We start from the raw sequence: 21,483 nt of genomic DNA on the forward strand, positions 1-21,483 counted from the left end.
TGCATCTAACCTGTCCAGTCCCGTCAGAATTTTATATGTTTCTATGAGATCCTCTCTCATCCTTCTAAACTCCAGTGAATACAGGCCCAGTCGATCCAGTCTCTCCTCATATGTAAGTCCTGCCATCCCGGGAATCAGTCTGGTGAACTGTCGCTGCACTCCCTCAATAGCAAGAACGTCCTTCCTCAGATTAGGAGATTAAAACTGAACACAGTTTTCCAGGTGAGGCCTCAACAAGGCCCTGTACAACTGCAGTAAGACCTCCCCGCTCCTATTCTCAAATCCCCTAGCTATGAAGGCCAACATACCATTTGCCTTCTTCACCGCCTGCTGTACCTGCATGCCAACTTTCAATAACTGATGTACCATGACACCCAGGTCTCGTTGCACCTCCCCTTTTCTTAATCTGCCGCCATTCAGATAATATTCTGTCTTCGTGTTTTTTAAAAACGTGTGATTGTTAAACCTTTGTTAATAAACCAACTAGTTCTTAATAGCAATGTGTTGCTATGAATTCTTAAGCAAAGAACCCATGAAGCAAATACACTGCACAAGGAGGCTCCCCTGCTCAGGTTCAGTGCCATTGGGAACCTATCGAAATAACGGGACCCCAATTTGTCACAAATTGATCAGGCCTCCACCTGCTTTGGGCGGGGCACGTCATTTTCCCACCGATACCCTGCAGGTTATGGGTGTCAAGGGTTATGGGGAGCGGGCAGGGAAGTAGCATTGAGCCCATGATTACATCAGGCATGATCTTATTAAAAGGCAGAGCAGGCTCGAGGGGCCAAACGGCCTACTCCTGCTCCAATTTCTTATGTAATGCGATGTTGGGGAAAAGGAGTGAGTTCCGAGCAACGAAGTAACCTGCTCATTTTACACTGTTCACCTGCCTGATTTCAACCCAGGTGATGGGTTAGGGTTACAATTGACCCCCAGGATAGCAGACTGACTCCCAGATGGTCGGCTTGGTTGTTTTTATATTGCTTTAGATTTCCTGCAACGCGGCCTTGTTTTCTCCTTTTCAATGTGCGGAACAGGAAAGAACATCTGAATTTAAATGGGGGTTTTACTTCAGCGTACCTGTGGCAACAGAAGGCCTATTGCGCTGCACTACCTCCAAGGTACCGTGCAGGGTACGAAGGACAGAATTGGCCATAGGTATCATCATGGCTGTAGTGGCTGTGTTACTCAGCCACATGGACAGCAGGGCCGTGGTCACCATAAAACCCAATATGAGCCTAAAAAGCACAACACAATATTAGGATTAGAATCATAGCACGATACAGCATGGAAGGAGGCAATTCAGCCCACCATGCCTGTGCCAGCTCTTTGAAATCGCTATCCAATGAATCCCACTCCCCCTGCTCTTTCCCCATAGCCCTTCAGATTTTCCCCCTTCAAGTATTTATCCAATTTCCTTTTGAAAGTTACTATTGAATCTGCTTCTGCTGCCCTTTCATACAGTGCTTTCCAGATCATAACAACTCGCTTATGTGAGTTTATTTTTCCCTCATGTCGCCTCTGGTTCTTTTGCCAATAAGCTTTGGTTACCGACACTTCTGCCACTGGAAACACTTTCTCCTGATTGACTCTATCAAAACCACTTCATCTATCAAATCTCCCCTTAACCGAGCAAGTGGCTGCATATAAAGGTAGACAGGGAGTGGTAGCTACGAGCCCACCCACTGCCTTGCCCCTCCCTACCCCTGCAATCTCGTTTACCCACTACGTGCCAGCGAGCACAGCCCATGCTTCTGACTTCTCTGCACCCTCCTCTTCCCGTTCCACCTCCAGTTGCAAAGCTTTCAGCTGCCGTGATCACTGCTCATGATCCCCTTTCCTGACTCCCTCTGCCTTGCTACCTCTCTGTCCGTCTTCAAAAGACTACTTTAGAACTTTGTTATATGAAGGTGTCGCCAGCAAGGCCAGCATTTATTGCCCATACCTAATTGCCCCTAGAGAAGGAAGTGGTGAGCCGTCTCAGGCACCACAGGCTTGTTGTCTATTTCAGAGGGGCAGTTAAAAGTCAACTGCATTGCTGTGGGTCTGGAGTCACATATAGGCTCAGACCAGGTAAGGACAGCAGATTTCCTCCCCTAAAGCACATTAGTGAACCTGATGGGTTTTTACAACCACCCAGTTGTTCCATGGATCATCATTACTGACATTAGCTTTTCATTCCAGATTTAAGTAATTAACTGAATATAAATTCCCCCAGCTGCCATGGTGGGATCTGAACTCATGTCTCCAGATCATTAGTCCAGGCCTGTGGATTACTAGTCCAATGACAGAACCGCTATGCTACCATATCAGATGACTACTTCTTTAAGCATCTCCCCATGACTCTTCTGCCTGGACTGATCCAGATTTATCCTCCGTGCAGTTCTTCGGGGCATGTCGCGTTAAATGCCAAGTTGTTATTGCTGTTGAAGGCCTTTTAGAGACTGAAACCTCGTACTGTAGAATGGTAACTCGCTAACAGGCATTACCTTGTAAAGCAACAGAGGACCATTTCAAGATGGCCAAGTCCAGATCCCGTTAGGGGATATGGTAGCATAGTGGTTATGTTACGGGACGAGTAATCCAGAGGTCTGTACTTATGATCTGGAGACGCGAGTTCAAATTCTCAGCAGCTGGGGGAATTTAAATTCAGTTAATTAAATAAATATGGAACTGAAAAACTAGTATTAAGTAATGATGAACATAAAACTACTGGATTGTTGTAAAAAAAAAACATCTGGTGCACTAATGTCCTTTAGGGAAGGAAATCTGCCCGATCTGGCCTATATGTGACTCCAGATGCACAGCAATGTGATTGACTCTTAAATGGACAAGCAAACCACTCAATAGCAAACTGATATGACAAAGTCAGCACTGTGGGAGCACGGACTGCAGTGATTCAAGAAGGCGACTCACCACCACCTTCTCAAGGGGCAGTTCGGGATGGGTGATAAATGTCGATCTTGCCAGCAAATGAATAGAAAGAAATTGTGGTTTATTCCCTGTGGACCAATTCCCAGCCCCACCAGTAAGTCGCTGTACTCACAGGTAAGGGCTAAACCCCAAACACCAGACGATGCGGAGCGCCGCTCTACGGTGCAGGTTGTAATCTTCATTCGCAAAGGCTACGATCAGACCGCTAAAGTAGAGGACGATGGTGTCTACAAAATACAGGCGGCAGACATCCGACGAAGGCGTGATTCCAAAAAGGGGGAAGAGGCAGATGGGGAGCAGCGCGATCACTGTGAGAGGCAACGCATCAGTGCACCAGAACGTAACTATGAGCAGAATTACATAGAGGCATCTCCCCGCCTGCTGGGAACAAAAAATATTTAATTAGAAAGCACATGCCAATTGGGGAACATCATCATCATAGGCAGTCCCTTGGAATCGAGGAAGATTTGCTTCCACTCAAAAAGTAAGTCCTCAGGTGACTGTACAGTCCAATGCAGGAATTACAGTCTCTGCTGTAAGTGGGACAGACAGTGGTTGAAGGAAAGGGTGATTGGGGAGTCTGGTTTGCCGCACACTCCTTTCACTGCCTGCACTTGTTTTCTGCATGCTCTCAGCAATGAGACTCGAGGTGCTCAGTGCCCTCCCAGATGCTCTTCCTCCACTTTGGGCCGGTCTTGGGCCAGGGAATCCCAGGTGTCGGTGGGGATGTTGCACTTTATCAAGGAGGCTTTGAGGGTGTCCTTGTAACGTTTCCTCTGCCCACCTGGGGCTCGTTTGCCGTGTAGAAGTTCCGAGTAGAGCGCTTGCTTTGGGAGTCTTGTGTCAGGCATGCGGACAATGTGGCCCGCCCAACGGAGCTGGTCGAGTGTGGTCAGTGCTTCGAGGCTGGGGATGTTGGGCTGATCGAGAACACGGACGTTGGCGCGTCTATCCTCCCAGGGGATTTGCAGGATCTTGCGGAGACATCGTTGGTGGTATTTCTCCAGCGATTTGAGGTGTCTGCTGTATATGGTCCACGTCTCTGAGCTATACAGGAGGGCGGATATCACTACAGCCCTGTTGACCATAATTGGGGAACAGAAGTGACAATGATCGCAAAGGATTACTTCACCACTGGTGACCATTGTACTTCCTGACTCTGAAATCTTGCACACTGGAGAGCTGATGCCTTATCGCTCAGTATTCCAATGTGCTGTGCCAACACACTTATCTTCTTTTCTTTCTAATCTTCTCTCCATTTTTCTTCCCTCACCTCCTCTTCGAAAGGCATCGACCGTAATACTGGGATACAGTTTCATAGCTGAGGGAGTGGGGTTTGCCCTCCATTAGCAACCATTGTACAAGTATGAGAACATAAATTAAGAACATAAGAAATAGGAGCAGGAGTAGGCCATTTGGCCCATCGAGCCTGCTCCACCATTCAATAAGATCATGGCTGATCTGATCATGGACTCAGCTCCACTTCCCCACCCGCTCCCCATAACCCTTGACTCCCTTACCGTTCAAAAATCTGTCTATCTCCACCTTAAATATATTCAATGACCCAGCCTCCACAGCTCTCTGGGGCAGAGAATTCCAAAGATTCATGACCCTCTGAGAGAAGAAATTCCTCCTCATCTCCATTTTAAATGGGTGGCCCCCTATTCTGAAACCATGCCCCCTAGTTCTAGATTCCCCCACAAGGGGGAACGTCCTCTTAGCATCTACCCTGTCGAGCCCCCTCAGAATCGTAAACTCCAATGAGTATAGAAGTGAAGGTCAAGAGTCTTTCTGACAGTGGATGACATCACGATTTTGTACTACTCGCAGGGGGCTTTACTCAACGGAAGTGCCGATCAAAGAGATTTGCGGTCATGCAGTGTGTGAATTCTGGCCGTAGTCACAGAGTATTCCAACTATTATAGAATTACGACTAGTTACAGGTACGATGTCGGGATGTTACACCTATTACCATCAGTTACATATAGATTGACAGTTCATCATCATCATAGGCAGTCCCACGAAGTGAGGATGACTTGCTTCCACGCCAAAAACGGATGAGTTCACAGGTGTTTCAATGAAGGACCTAATATTCCAGATCCCGAACTACATGTTGAAGGGTGGAAGATGCCTGTGCGTGGATTTTTTTAACGTGTGGTGGCCATTGCACACCAGCCACCACACAGGCTTGACAGAGCTAGGTCTTGGTCCAGTGGCAAGGGTTAACCAAGACGACTGGAGACCAGCTCTGCTGCACAGACCGAGCGCGCACACATATCGCAGTGTGGGCTGGCCCGTGCTGCCCCTGGACCCTCGCCCCCTCTGGGCCCCAGATTCACGCCTCTCCTGGGCCCCGGTCACTTCCCTCTACGGACTCTTGCCGCTCCTTCGCCCCTCCTGCTGTGCCTGCCCGCACTGCAATCAGCGACCTGGCTTCGTAGCCGTCGCCCTCCTGCAGCAGCAGTGCTGCTCCCTGCAGTGGTATGCCGCCGCACGCTGCTCCCTCCAATGGCCCCGGCCTGCTGATGGTCTTGCAGGCCGGGACCACGCCGATTTCCGGGCCCAGCCACCGTACACACACACACAGAAACACACACACATACACAGAGACTGTCAGTTATTGTATGACTGTTGATTATGAGGGGAATCTGCGTGTTACCAGTATTTATTATGTGTTATCATTGTGATTTCAGTGAGTTACTGTTAGTTACTGGTGCAATCAAAGTTCCTCCCACCTCTGGTTCCCCCTTGCGATTTGCTTCCCTCACCTTTAGTTTCCCCGCTTCCCTCACCTTCGCCCCCCCCCCCCTTCTATGCCCGCTCACGGGTGGCCCCCTGGATGTCAGAACAGCTGCTGGCTCAAAACGACGAGCAAAGATACTCAGCTGCAGGGGACCCAACCTTTTTCATAGAATCATAGAATAGTTACAGCACAGAAGGAGGCCATTCAACCCGCCGAGCCCGTGCCGGCTCTCTGCAAGAAGTGGGAGGAACTTTCATTGCACCAGTAACTAACAGTAACTCACTGAAATCGCAATAATAAATACTGGTAACACGCAGATTCCCCTCATAATCCACAGTCATACAATAACTAACAGTCTGTATGTAACTGATGGTAATAGGTGTAACGTCCCGATATCGTACCTGTAACTAGTCGTAATTCTATAACCACTGTCCCACTCCCCTCGCCCTTTCCCTGTAGCCTTGCAATTGTCTCCCCCCCTTCAGGCACTTATCTTTATAAGGTCAATGCAATAATATGTGCAGAGATGAACGGGGTGGGGGGAGGGGGCAGCAGGAGCTGAAAGATTCCATCATGAGCTGAAGGAAGGGATAGAGGAGATGCCGACATGAACTGAAAAAGAGGTGAAAGGTAGGAACTTCATTGTCCATATTCCCACTCGGAATGGTCTGGAGCAGTCACCTTTTATGTAGCTTGGCTTGGAGTGGGGCTCCACACATGTGGGTCAACACTCTCCTGATGGGCACAGCACAGTGGCTACCGCCTCCAGTGTAACTCGGATCCCACCAGCTACCTTCCCACTCACCAGCCACCAGTCTAAGGCCAGCGGTGCGAGATAACTGCAGCCTTTACTGTGTCATAAGGTCCATCCAACAACAATAAAAACTTGCATTTATATTTAACGCAGTAAAACACCCCAAAATGGTCCACAGGTGCGTTATCAGACAAAATTTGACATCGAGCCACATTTTTAAAAAAGACTTGCATTTATATACCGCCTTTCACGACCACCAGACATATCAAAACACTGTACAGCCAATGAAGTATCATCACTGTTGTAATGTGGAAAACGCGGCAGCCAATTTGCGCACAGCAAGCTCCCACAAACAGCAATATGATAATGACCAGATAATCTGTTTTTGTTATGTTGATTAAGGGATAAATATTGGCCAGGACACCGGGGATAACTCCCCTGCTCTTCGAAATAGTGCCATGGGATCTTTTACGTCCACCTGAGAGAGCAGATGGGGCACAGATCTCGGAGCCATGGGCGGAGGGAGACAAGAAGGTAAGATCCAAACCTGAGGATGTTCAGCACAGAATCCGCACTCAAGGGGAGACAGAGAGGTAGAGAGAGGGAGAAGGAGAGAGAGAGAGAGAGAGAGAGAGAGAGAGAGAAAGGGAGGGAGGGAGATGGAAAGCGGGAGGGAGAGGGAGAGAGGGAGTGAGATGGAAAGAGAGAGGGAGGGAGAGCGAGAGAGGGAGTGAAAGAGAGAGGGAAAGAGAGAGAGGGAGGAAGGGTGTGAGAGAGGGAGGGAGGGGGAGGGAGGGAGAGAGAGTAAGAGAGAGGGAGGGAGAGAGCGAGGGAGGGAGGGAGCGAGAGAGAAGGGGAGGGGGAGAGAGGGAGGGGGAGATAAGGGAGAGAAGGAGAGAGAGGGAGGGAGAGAGAGGGAGAGAGAGGGAGAGAGGATGCAAGAGAGGGAGGGAGAGGGAGAGAGGGTGGGAGAGAGAGAGTGAGAAATGGAGGAAAAGAGAAAGAGAGAAGGTGAGAGAGGGAGAGAGAGGGAAATGAGAAAAGAGAAAGGAGTAAGAGATGAAAGTGAGGAAAGATAATGAGAAACAGAATGAGAAAATTTGGGAGAGAAAGAGAGAAAGAGAAAAAGGGGAAAAAACTAGAGAGAAATAGAGATCCCGAGATTCACAGAGAGAAAACAGAAATCTCAATCCAGGGGCTCAGACTGGAAACGTCACCCTAGCATTCCGAGCGGTAACAAATGGGAATCTGTTCCACCTCCGCCTCCTCCAGGCTAGATCCATGGTCGTCCCATCCTCTGTTATTGAATTACAGTTCGCAGACGACGCTTGTGTACAGTATAGAGCACATCCATGGCACTGTGAGGAAAATGACTGATAAAGTGCAACATCCCCACCGACACAGGGGAATCCCTGGCCAAGGACCGCCCAAAGTGGAGGAAGAGCATCCGGGAGGGCGCTGAGCACCTCGAGTCTCGTCACCGAGAGCATGCAGAAACCAAGCGCAGACAGCGGAAGGAGCGCGCGGCAAACCAGGCTCCCCGCCCACCCGTTCCTTCAAACACTGTCTGCCCACCTGTGACAGAGACTATAAGTCCTGCATTGGACTGTTCAGCCACCTGAGAACTCACTTTTAGAGTGGAAGCAAGTCATCCTCGACTTCGATGATCTTGCGCGTCCCTAACCTGCGACTTTGCCTCAGTGTCTTCCCTGTGGCTGCCTCATGGGTCTGGGAAGGCTGCTGTGTTCCCTGTCTGGAAGCTGACACCCTCGAGGAACTTTGGGCCTGGAAGGGCCGGCTGGAGACTGGGCAACAGCCTCCTGGGAGGGTTCAGTCTGGCTTGGCTCAGGCGAGGTCATGCGTGGAGGCACTGGCGGAGTGACAGGGCCAGGGCCAGGAATGCTGCGAGCCGGAGGGAGCGCATCATCAGTATCCTGGCCCGAGGAGCCTGAATAACTCACCGGGGGCGGCACAATACCACCACCACCAATCTGAGGGAGCTCAGGTCGGGGCTGTGGCACCACACCAGAAGGTCCCCCGTGGCCCATGGTGGACCCAGCCGCGAAAGCAACACTGAGGTCTCGGGGGGGGGGGGGGGGGGGATCCAGCTGAGACTGCATGCGAGCAACAGTCTGAAAGCCACCAGATATGACAGCACTTAGATGCTCGGTCAACTCTTGCAGAGCCACGGCCATCCTCTCCAAAGCAGCACCGATACGCTCATTCCCTCGCTCCTGTGCTGCAATGGCAGCTGCCACATCATCATAAGGGTGGATTTCCCTTGGGAATAATGCCCCAATTAAGACTGCAAACTTTCAGATTTGAAGGACCAATAAGACTGGAACACTTTTTTGTGGTCAAAAAGCTGAATTTGGATCCAATGGCCATCGCAAACTTTGCGGCGCTCTTCGGGGGAAAAAAGGACAACACCACCAGCTTTCTGGATTTCGGTCCCATTCTTTCACGAGAAGGTTGTGTCCTTTCTGTTTTGGATGGCTTTAAACTTCAACAGAAGTTGTGGAGTTTTGTTTCTGCTTAAGTCTAACTCTGCAGCCAAGGGGGTCGAATGATCAGCAAACATTCCTGAAGTTATAGAACTAAGGGAATGGGTCCTACCTTCGGAGGTAACAGAAATATAACTGGTAGAAACAGGAGCGATGCTAAGAGCAAGATAAGATGATCCCGACTGCCCCACAGCCTTTGGAGAGGCCTAGGCATGGTTGATCACTGAAAATAGCAGCCGGGCATGTCCCCTCAAACACTCCTGCATCAACAAGTCTCTCTCCACAAGCGGGCGGATCCCATTGCAAATACAAACACGCCTTCCTAGTCCTAATATGGCAGGGCAGTCTTGCTCTTTCTGATACAAAGTTGTTACTTCAACTTGGCTGCTGCAAAAAAACAAGCTGAGCAAGGCCAGTGGTCTTTTGGATTTTCTGAGCGTTCCATCTCACTTTCACCTACACAGAATAAAAGATGCATTCACCGGCTGCCAATCTGCAGCTGATTTGGCTGCATGGATTACTTCATGTTATGGGATTGAAAGTTGCACTGTGCCAGGGAGAATATTCTGTGAGAGAATGTTACTTTTATTTAATGTCCCATCTACTCAACTCAATTAAGGTTCTTGAACTTTGAAGTCAGGGCTCATAGTGTATTAAGCATATAGCACATGCAATAGTATTTAACAGATAGTATTTACAACCGCACCAGGGCATGGATAGGTTACATAGAATTATGCAGAAATTACAGCACAGAAGCGAGCCATTCGACCCAACTGGTCTATGCTGGTGTTTATACTCCAGGTGAACCTCCTCCAACCCGACGACTTTTAACCCTATCAGCATATACTTTTAAAAAATTCATTCCCGGGATGTGGGCATCGCTGGCAAGGCCGGCATTTATTGCCCATCTCTAATTGCCCTTGAGAAGGTGGTGGTGAGCCACCTTCTTGAACCACTGCAGTCCGTGTGGTGAAGATACTCCCACAGTGCTGTTAGGGAGTTCCAGGATTTTAACCCAGCGACAATGAAGGAACGGCGATATATTTCCAAGTCAGGATGGTGTGTAACTTGGAGGGGAACGTAAGCTGATGGTGTTCCCAAGCGCCTGCTGCCCTTGCCCTTCTAGGTGGTGGAGGTGGCAGGTTTTGGAGGTGCTGTCGAAGAAGCCTTGGAGAGTTGCTATAGTGCATTTTATAGATAGTACACACTGCAGCCACTGTGTGCCGGTGGTGGAGGGAGTGAATGTTTAAGGTGGTGGATAGGGTGCCATCAAGCGGGCTGCTTTGTCCTGGATGGTGTCAAGCTTCTTGAGTGTTGTTGGAGCCGCACTCATCCAGGCAAGTGGAGAGTATTCCATCACACTCCTGACTTGTGCCTTGTAGATGGTGGAAAGGCTTTGGGGAGTCAGGAGGTGAGACACTCGCTGCAGAATACATAGCCTCTGATCTGCTCTTGTAGCCACAGTATTTATGTGGCTGGTCCAGTTAAGTTTCTGGTCAATGGTGACCCCTCAGGATATTGATGGTGGGGGATTCGGCGATGGTAATGCATTGAATGTCAACGGGCGATGATTAGATTTCTATTCCTTTCTTCCTCATCCCCTTAAATGCATCTACGCTATTCACCACAACTACTCCATGTGGTAGTGAGTTCCACAATCTGACCACTCTCTGGGTAATCTCAGGTTGGGGTCTCAAATGCTTTACAGTTCCGAGCTTGGTATTTTGGTTGATCTGACCTTTTTCAAATCCAAGATATCTGTGCAAACTGCTACTTTTTGTACATTTCTGTCAGCCCCCTCTACGTGACAATCCACACATTTCTGCATTATATGATTATAGAAAAGGTAAAATACAACGTGATATGCTAACTATAAAGAACCACTGGGATGAGATTTATTCCATGTATATCAAAGTCATAAAATGTGTAAATTAGAAACGGGTTTAGGATTTTGTTGTACAGAAATGCACGGAAGAACTCGACCCCCTTGCACTGGCTTCACAGGATATTATAAAGAACATCGTAAAATTAACGATCAGATTTTCAAAGCACGTCCCATACAAAAACAGAAAATGCTGAAAGCACTCAGCAGGTCAGGCAGAATCTGTGGGGAGAGAAACAGAGTTAACGTTTCAGGTCTATGACCCTTCGTCAGAACTGGAAAAAGTTAGAGATGTAACAGATTTTAACCAGGGGCAGAGGCAGGGAAAGGGGGAGGGGAAAGAACAAAATGGAGGGTCTGTGATAGGGTGGGAGGCTGAAGAGATTAAACGTTGCAAACGGGGATGGCAGAATCCTAAACAGCTGCTGCCTGAAAAAATATGGGCAGAGGTTAAGGTCTGAAATTGTTGAACTCGATGTTGAGTCCAGAAGGCTGTAAATGGTCTAATCGAAAGATGAGGTGCTGTTTCTCGAGCTTACATTCAGCTCTGTTGTAACATTGTAAGAGACCGAGGATGGAGGGGTCAGAGTGGGAGTGGAGCGGGCATTTAAAGTGACAGGTGCCCGAAGCTCAGGGTCACCCTTACAGACTGAACGGAGGTCACCCAATCAGCCATACAGGAGGGCGGTTATCACTACAGCCCTGTAGACCATAAGCTTGGTGCCAGATTTGAGAGCCTGATCCTCGAACACTCTCTTCCTCAGATGTCTGAAAGCTGTGCTAGTGCACTGGAGGCGGTGTTGGACCTTGTCTATATCTGCCCTTGCCGAGGTATGGAAAATGGTCCATGTTGTCCAAGGCCGCGCAGTGGATTTTGATGACCAGGGGGGCAGTGCTGTGTGACGGGGTCAGGTTGGTGGAGGACCTTTGTCTTATGGATGCCCAACCTGCATTTGGGTATAGAACGATAGAACCAGTGGGAACCTGTTCAACCTTTGTCGCCTCCAGGTTAGATACAAGACCATCCCATCCTCTGTCGTTGAACTACAGTACGCGGACGACGCTTGTGTCTGCGCACATTCAGAGGCCGAACTCTCACCCATCGCCAACATCTTCACTGAGGCATACGAAAGCATAGGCCTTACACTAAACATCCATAAGACAAAGGTCCTCCACCAACCTGACCCCGTCACACAGCACTGCCCCCCTGGTCATCAAAATCCACTGCGCGGCCTTGGAAAACATGGACCATTTTCCATACCTCGGCAAGGGCAGATATAGACAAGGTCCAACACCGCCTCCAGTGCACTAGCACAGCTTTCAGACATCTGAGGAAGAGAGTGTTCAAGGATCAGGCCCTCAAATCTGGCACCAAGCTTATGGTCTACAGGGCTGTAGTGATAACCGCCCTCCTGTATGGCTCAGAGACATGGACCATGTACAGCGGACACCTCAAATCGCTGGAGAAATACCACCAACGATGTCTCCGCAAGATCCTGCAAATCCCCTGGGAGGATAGACGCGCCAACGTCAGTGTTCTCGATCGGGCCAGCATCCCCAGCATCGAAGCACTGACCACACTCGACCAGCTCCGTTGGGCGGGCCACATTGTCCGCATGACCGACACAAGACTCCCAATGCAAGCGCTCTACTCGGAACTCCTACACGGGAAGCGAGCCCCAGGTGGGCAGAGGAAACGTTTCAAGGGCACCCGCAAAGCCTCCTTGATAAAATGCAACATCCCCACCGACACCTGCGAGTCCCTGGCCAAAGACCGCCCTAAGTGGAGGAAGAGCATCCGGGAGGGCGCTGAGCACCTCGAGTCTCGACGCCGAGAACATGCAGAAAACAAGCGCCAGCAACGGAAGGAGCGTGCGGCAAACCAGACTCCCCACTCACCCTTTCCTCCAACCACTGTCTGTCCCACCTGTGACAGAGACTGTAATTCCCGTATTGAACTGTACAGTCACCTGAGAACTCACTTTTAGAGTGGAAGCAAGTCTTCCTCAATTTCGAAGGACTGCCTATGATGATGAAAGGTCTCCCCAATGTAAAGGAGTCCAAATCTTGAGCAGCGAATACAGTATACTAAATTGCAAGAAGTACAAGTAAATCGCTGCTTCACCTGGAAGAATGTTTGGGGCCCTGACAGTGGGAAGGGAGGAGGTAGGAGCAGGATTAGGCCATTTGGCCTCTCGAGCTTGCTCTGATCATGGACTCAGCTCCACTTCCCTGCCCACTCCCCATAACCCTTTATTCCCTTATCGCTCAAAAATCTGTCTATCTCCGCCTTAAATATATTCAATGACCCAGCCTCCACAGCTCTCTGGGGCAGAGTGCGCCACAGATTTACAACCCTCTAAGAGAAGAAATCCCTCCTCATCTCAGTTTTAAATGGGCGGCCCCTTATTCTGAGACTATGTCCCCTAATTTTAGTTTCCCATGTGTGGAAATATCCTCTCTGCATCCACCTTGTCGAGCCCCCTCATTATCTTATATGTTTCGATAAGATCACCTCTCATTCTTCTGAACTCCAGTGAGTAGAGGCCCAACCTACTCAACCTATCTTCATAAGTCAACCCCCTCCAGAATCAACCTAGTGAACCTTCTCTGAACAGCCTCCAATGCAAGTATATCCTTCCTTAAATATGGAGACCAAAACTGCACGCAGTACTCCAAGTGTGGCCTCACCAACACCCAGGTGTTGCACGGGAAGGTGCCGTGGGGATGGGAGGGGTTGTTGGGGGTGATTGAGGAGTGGACCAGGGTGTCGTGGGGGGAGGGGAAGATGTGATAGGTGGTGGGATCACGCTGGCGGTGGCGGAAATGGCAGAGGATGATACATTGAACCTGGAAGCTGGTGGGTGACAGATGAGGGCAAGAGAAACCCTCTCATGCTTCTGGAAGGGAGGAAAAGGGGTGAGAGCAGAGGTACGGGAAATAGAACAGAAATGGTCGAGGGCCATGTCAACTAAGCTGGACCCATATTTAGGATGTGAATTCTCCCATCATGACGTCTGATTGTATTTTGTATGTTTTGCTACTTAGCTTATTCCAGATCTTTAGCGCTTTTTGTGTGAAGTTTTTCTTTAAAAGCCTCACAAAAATCCTGGGGCAGATTTTGTCCTTTCCATCTTGGATCACCTAGGTGCAGCGCACGTTAGAAAGTCAAGCGGGGAAGGCCACACAGTGGATTCAGAGCCCACCCAATTTTCCACCCGTTTAAATGAAGGGAAGGCAATACCGGCTCGGCTCTATTATGGGCATGTGATTCTCCCTTGCCTGATTTTCCTCTATCCCCTGTGCCCAGGTGGTCCAGTGAGCCCAAGCACAACAAGAGGCCCAATTGCCCCGTCTCACCTGCTAGGCTTTCAGTTCTCCCCTTTTCCCCTCCTTGACCCCCCTGCTTAGTGTCCACTTCTGCACGTTGCAAAGCACTTTGAGACCTCCGGAGCACTAACTCAGTGCAAGTTGTTCTTGATACCTGTTTTATCTTTACTTTTCGCTTATTTCCATCTTTGTCCTTTGGTCCCATTTTCTTGAAGGAATAATTTGGTTTAATTTTGTAGCATTTTTATATTTTGATGACTTTCTTCCTCAATCACCTTCTTTCCATTAAACTTGCTGTCAAATTTTCTTCGATAACGCTCCTGTGAAGCACCTTGGGACGTTTTACTACGTTAAAGACCTATATAAATGCAAGTTGTTTGTTGCTAAAGGTGCTATATAAATGAAGTTGTTGTAAGCAAGACCAAGGCAGATTTTCAAGTATTGTTTAAAAGGGTGGGGGGGCGGGGGGAAGCTGCACTGAGGTTGTTGTTGTTGATGAAAATGATAAAAATAGTGGCTATTTGGAAGTGACAAGCTGTAATCTCATGTCGGGTCTTAGATAGTTTATATTAAAGGGTGGTGAAACCAGAAACCATCATCGCATTTAAAAAGTACTTCGATACGCACTTAAAAAAAGAAAAGAAAGACTTGCATTTATATTGCGCCTTTCACGACCACCGGACGTCTCAAAGCACTTTACAACCAATAAAGTACTTTTGGAGTGTCATCTTCATCTTAGGTGTTCCCTCGTATTGAGGATGACTTGCTTCCATGCCAAAAAGGGATGAGTTCACAGGTGTTTCAATGTTCCAGATCCCGAACTAATATTCCAGATCTCGACCTACATGTGGAAGGGTGGAAGATGCCTGTGCGTGGATTTTATTAACATGTGGTGACCGTTGCACACCAGCCACCACACGGGCTTGACAGAGCTAGGTCTTGGTCCAGTGGCAAGGATTACCCAAGATGACTGGAGACCAGCTCTGCTGCACGGACCTAGTGCACACACATATCGCAGTGTGGGCTGGCCCGTGCTGCCCCTGAGCCCACGCCTCTTCTGGGCCCCAAACTCACGCCTCTCCTGGGCCCCGGTCATTTCCATCTACAAACTCTTGCCGCTCCTTCGCCCCTCCTGCTGTGCCTACCCGCACTGCAATCAGCGACCTGGCTTCGCAGCACGTGCTGCTCCCTGCAGTGGCCGCGGCCTGCTGATGGTCTTGCAGGCTGGGACCGCACCGATTTCCGGGCCGTGTTGTAATGTGGGAAGTGCTGTAACCTACCAGGCTACGGACCGAGAGCTGGAAAGTGGGAGTAGGCTGTGTTGTGTCCTTGCACACTACAGCAAATCAACACGAGGCACATACTGGAGACAAGGTCACTCTGTGACCTTTACTTTTATTCACAGGACCAAGAAGTGATGACCCTGCGTGGGACCTCCCTTTATATACCTGGATGACCAGGTGAGGAGTGTCTCCCACAAGTTCACCCCCTGTGGTCAAGGTGTGCATTTCTCAGATGTATACAATGTACAGTGTTGTTACATAAAGGTTACAGTTATGTGAAGGTTACAAACATGACAACACCTCCCCCCAACGTCTTTGGGTCAAAGATTGAGTCTATCAGGCGGTCGACACTCTCTCGTGGAACGCCGCAATTGGGACTCTGGTTGTTGAGCCTTGGCATGCGTGTTTGTCACCTGTGGTGATTCCGGCTCGCCCGGGCTGACCGTAGGGACTGTGCATGCTGCTGATGATTCTTGTTGTTTGTTCACTGGCAGTGGTATGGGCAGCACCTCAAGATTTTCCTCAGGTTCCTCAGTGTCCATGCTGAACCTTTTTTTTACTTGGTCCAGATGCTTGCGGCATATCTGCCCATTGTTGAGTCTGACCACTATGACCCTATTCCCCTCTTTACCAATTACAGTACCCTCGAGCCACTTGGGCCCCAAAGCGTGATTAAGAACAAATACAGGGTCATTGATTTCTATCCATCTCCCCTTTGAGTTATGGTCGTGGCACTCATTTTGGGACTGGCGCTTGCCCTCAACAATGTCTGACAAGACTGGATGAATGAGGGACAGCCGAGTTTTTAGTGTACATTTCATGAGTAATTCCGCTGGCGGGACTCCCGTGAGCGAGTGCAGTCGGGACCTGTAGGCCAGTAGGAGGCGATAGACGGTATTGAAGGGAGGGTCCTTGAATCCGGAGCATGCCTTGCTTTATGATTTGGACCGCACGTTCCACCTGGCCATTAGAAGCCGGCTTGAACGGCGCTATCCTGACATGTTTGATGCCATTACCCGACATGAACTCCCGAAATTCATAGCTAGTGAAACACGGGCCGTTGTCGCTAACTAGGATGTCTGGCAAGCCGTGGGTCGCAAAGACCACACGCAGACTCTCCACTGTGGTGGATGTCGTGCACGAATTCAATATGATGCACTCAATCCATTTCGAGTACGCATCAACAACAATGAGGAACATTTTTCCCATGAAGAGGCCCGCGTAGTCTACGTGGATATGTGACCATGGCTTTGTGGGCCAGGGCCACAGGCTGAGTGGGGCCTCCCTGGGGGCATTGCCCAGCTGGGCACACGTCGTGCACCTGCGAACACAATGTTCCAGGTCTGCATCAATTCCCGCCACCATACATGTGACCGGGCAATGGCCTTCATAAGCACGATGCCTGGGTGCTCGCTGCGGAGTTCCCTGATGAATGCTTCCCTACCCCTCTGGAGCATGACTACCCGGCTGCCCCATAGTAGGCAGTCGGCTTGGATGGAGAGTTCATCCATTCGTCTGTGAAACTCTTCAGGGCATGCTCTGTGTGCGGGCGCCCAATCCCCAGTCAGGACACATTTCTTAATCAGAGATAGGAGGGGATCCCTGTTTGCCCAGGTTTTGATCTGGCGGGCTGTGATGGGGGAACCTGCCTGTCAAAGGCATCGACAGCCATGACCTTCTCCGCGCTTTGCTCCACTGCCCCCTCAGTGGTGGCCAGTGGAAGCCTGCTGAGTGCGTCAGCACAATTTTCGGTGCCTGGCCGGTGCCATATGGTGTCGTCATATGCAGCCAGCATGAGAGCCCATCGCTGTATGCGAACTGACGCATTGGCATTGACAGCTTTGCTGTCAGACAACAGGGATGTTAACGGCTCGTGGTCCATTTCTAACTCAAACCTTCTGCCAGAAAGGTACTGATGCAACTTTTTCACTCCGTAGACACATGCGAGTGCTTCCTTTTCAACCATCCCATACCCCCTTTCTGCTTGGGAGAGCGACCTAGAGGCATAAGCCATAGGTTGGAGTTGGCCCTCATTATTACTCTGCTGCAACATGCACCCAACCCCATAGGATGATGCATCGCATGTCAAAACCAATTTCTTACAGAGGTCGTACAGGGTCAATAACTTATTAGAACAAAGCAGGTTCCACGCCCGATTGAAAGCCCGTTCCTGACAGTCCCCCCAAAACCAATCGCAACCCTTACGCAGGAGCACGTGTAGCGGCTCCAGCAATGTACTTAAGTTCGGCAGAAAGTTCCCGAAATAGTTCAATAGTCCCAGAAATGAACGTAACTCTGATGTGTTCCCGGGCCTGGGCACGCGACGGATCGCTTCCATTTTGGATTCGGTGGGCCGGATCCCGTCTGCGGCAACTCTTCTGCCCAAAAACTCGACCACTGGGGCCAAAAACACATACTTGGACTTCTTTAGTCGCAGGCCTACCCGGTCCAGTCGGCGTAGCACCTCCTCCAGGTTGTGGAGGTGTTCCTCGGTGTCTCGACCCGTGATAAGGATGTCGTCCTGAAATACGATTATTCTGGGGATGGATTTGAGCAGGCTTTCCATGTTCCTCTGAAAGATAGCGGCTGCTGAACGAATGCCAAACGGACACCTGTTGTAGACAAACAGCCCCTTGTGCGTGGTGATGGTGGTCAGTAGCTTGGATTCTTCGGCCAGTTCCTGGGTCATGTAGGCTGAAGTGAGGTTCAACTTGGTGAACAGCTTGCCACCTGCCAGCGTGGCAAAAAGATCCTCCGCTCTCGGAAGCGGGTATTGGTTGATGGTGGCTTTGTAGTCGCCACAGATTCTGACCAAGCCATCCATTTTTAGAACAGGGACGATGGGGCTTGCCCAGTCGCTGAATTCAACGGGCGAAATTATGCCCTCTCTTAGCAGCCTGTCCAACTCACTCTCAACTTTCTCCCGCATCACATACGGCACAGCTCTGGCTTTGTGGTGCACTGGTGTGGCATCCGGGGTGATGCGTATCCTTACTTTGGTGCCTTTGAAAGTCCCAACGCCAGGTTGGAATAATGACTCGAACTTTTGTAGGACCTGTGAGCATGAACTTCGCTCCACAGATGAAATGGCGTGCACATCCCCCCATTTCCAGTTCATCTCGGCTAGCCAGCTCCTTCCCAAAAGCGCAGGACCATTTCCCAGGATAATCCAGAGTGGCAGCCGGTTCTGAGATCCATTATGTGTGACCGCCAACATTGCACTGCCTAGCACTGGGATGATCTCTTTGGTGTACGTCCATAATTGCGTGTCAATGCGTTCTAGTTTGGGTCTGCTAGCTCTGAGTGGCCACAGTTTCTCGAATTGTTGGACACTCATGAGTGACTGGCTGGCTCCTGTGTCCAGCTCCATGCGTACCGGGATGCCGTTTAACAGTACTCTCATCATCATAGGTGGCGTTTCTGTGTTTGAGCTGTGGATGTTTGCCACCTGGATCCGCTGAACTTCAGCGTCCATTGCTGTGTCCCAGGCATAGCCCTGCCTTGCAGACCCCTCATGTGGTTCATCCACTTCGTAAGCCAGCCTTGCTGCGGGCTTCCTGCACATCCTGGCTAAATGTCCACTCAAGTTACAATTTCTGCAGATGAATTGTTGAAACCAGCAGGTCTTTGCAGCATGTTTGCCCCTGCACCTCCAGCATGAGCTGAGATTGTTGTGAACGAAGGAGCTGTTACCAGGCATTCCTCTCTGATTGTCTCTTTGATTACTCTTGAGCACTCTGTTTGTGGGTGTCAATGGTCCCATCCTGTGACGTATTGTCCCTTGTGATGGTGTAAATGTCCATTCAACCTGCCATTGTCTCTGTTGAAGACCCACCCTAGAATCTGTTACTGTCTGGTTGGTGTCGAATTGCCCTTGCCTGCCTGTGGGGTTCTGAGTCGCATTTACACTGTTAACTCCCTGCTCCATCGCCACGTTGGGAGCAGAATTGCGCGTGTATATGATCTTAGTTTCCTCCTCCCCCGCCATGAAGGTTTGAGCCATCAACGCCGCTGCTTCCAAGGTCAAGTCCTTGGTCTCAATTAGCTTCCTAAAGATCCCGGCATGACCAATGCCCTCAATGAAGAAATCCCGTAACATCTCCCCCCTGCAGGCATCTGTGAACTTACAGAGGCTGGTCAAGCGGCGAAGGTCCGCAACGAAGTCCGGTATGCTCTGCCCTTCCCGACGTCGGTCTGTATAGATCGGTGTCGGGCTATGTGTATACTGCTCGCCGGTTTGAGGTGCTTACCGATCAGTTTGCTGAGCTCCTCGAAGGTCTTGTCCGCCGGCTTCTCGGGTGCGAGCAGGTCTTTCATCAACGCGTACGTCTTAGGTCCACAGCTGGTCAGTAGATGCGCCCTTCGCTTGTCAGCCGCTGCCGCTCCCAGCCACTCCTTCGTGACAAAGCTCTGCTGGAGCCTCTCAACAAAATCGTCCCAGTCCTCACCAACACAGTACTGTTCCTCCGTGCTACCGGTGGCCATTCTCTTGAGTCGTTGATTCCCGTTTCTCGTCGCCAAATGTTGTGTCCTTACACACTACAGCAAATCAACACGAGGCACATCCTGGAGACAAGGTCACTCTGTGACCTGTACCTTTATTCACAGGACCAAGAAGTGATGATCGTACGTGGGACCTCCCTTTATATACCTGAATGACCAGATGAGGAGTATCTCCCACAAGTTCACCCCCTGTGGTCAAGGATTGCATTTCTCAGGTGTATACAGTGTACAGTGTTGTTACATAAAGGTTACAGTTATGTGAAGGTTACAAACATGACAGGCTGGATAACTTTTTTTTGGCCCACATGAGGTATGGCCTCCTTCCGTGCTGTAAAGTTCGATAATTCTATGAAATCATAGAATCATAGAATGATAGAGCACAGAAGGAGGCCATTCAGCCCATCGTGCCTGTGCCTGCTCTTTGATAGAGCTGTCCAATTAGTGCCACTCCCCCGCTCTTTCCCCATATCTCTACAATTTTTTTCCTTCAAGTATTTATCCAAATCCCTTTTTAAAGTTAATATTAAATCTGCTTCCACCATCCTTTCAGGCAGTGCGTTCCAGATCACAAAAAACTCGTTGCGTGAATTTTTTTTCTCTCATGTCGCCTCTGGTTCTTTTGGAGGATATCATCATGTACTTTTACATTGGCTCTTGTTAAGTTTGGGTTACAGGAGAGCGGGATGCCTGCACATCACGAAAACCAAAGGCTTTTCTGCTCCAGGCTGCCTCTGTTTTCGCCCCGTGGCGGGGTTTTTGGGGCCGGTTTCGGCGGGGGGGGCAGAGCATTACCACCCGGAAGGTGCGAGCCGGTGTGCAATGCCCCTGGTTGCGACACCGGCTCGATTTTTGGTCCCTGCCTGATCTATAGCGCTCCGTAGAGCGCCCTGCTGGGACCGCCTGTGAAAGCTGTGTGATCCGAGCTGTAACGGCTCAGTGAGGTAACTAATGTCCACCTTAGGTAAGTGTGATTGGTTTTTATTTTGCGATTCTGGTTGTGGTGGCGAGAGTTATTTATTGGGAATGATTTTGGTGGGGGGGTTTTCAGGTTTTTCTTTCTCCCCAGGCCTCTTTTAGAGCACTCCCGGACCGGCTGTTTAGCTGGGGATTTTTGCCTGCTCAGTCGGCCTAGCACCCTAAAAGAGTTGTACGAACGCCTCCCTTAGCGCCCCGCCCCACACTCAGGGCCCAGCTGCCCAAGTTTGCTGACTGAGGCGCAAACTGTTCCCAGGCGCAAACTTTACCACCCCGAAATCAACAAAGCCAAAAATCCAACCGACGCTTTAATGTGTCTGGGATAAGGGAGCTGTTTTTTGCAGTGCACATACATAGAGCTGGAGCATAACTGATGCTCTCCCATAGGCAGTAAACACAACAGAAGGAAAAAAGAGCAACCTGTGGCTCTGAGTCAGAAGTTTGTGGGTTCAAGTTCCACTCCAGACTTGAGCACAAAAATCTATGCTGACCCTTCAGTGCAGTGCTGAGGGACTGCTGCACTGTCGGAGGTGCCGTCTTTCGGATGAGGCCCCGTCTGCTCTCAGAGACGT

The 21,483-nt window shown here is 49.9% G+C and overlaps 1 protein-coding gene across 1 annotated transcript in view; it reads right to left on the reverse strand.

The window, feature by feature from the left end:
• Positions 1 to 9,152, reverse strand: part of LOC139276899 (Na(+)/dicarboxylate cotransporter 3-like) — a 74,394-nt gene extending 65,242 nt beyond the window's left edge. Inside the window, exons 1-3 of the mRNA XM_070894895.1 lie at positions 9,051 to 9,152; positions 3,050 to 3,315; positions 1,074 to 1,241 (exon numbers count right to left, since the gene is read on the reverse strand). Of these exons, the coding sequence (XP_070750996.1) occupies positions 1,074 to 1,241; positions 3,050 to 3,315; positions 9,051 to 9,152 (536 nt within the window). The remainder of the gene's footprint in view (positions 1 to 1,073; positions 1,242 to 3,049; positions 3,316 to 9,050) is intronic.
• Positions 9,153 to 21,483: the final 12,331 nt, after the last annotated feature.

Source organism: Pristiophorus japonicus, chromosome 12, assembly GCF_044704955.1.
Source record: "Pristiophorus japonicus isolate sPriJap1 chromosome 12, sPriJap1.hap1, whole genome shotgun sequence".
NCBI classification, from domain to species: Eukaryota; Metazoa; Chordata; class Chondrichthyes; family Pristiophoridae; genus Pristiophorus; species Pristiophorus japonicus.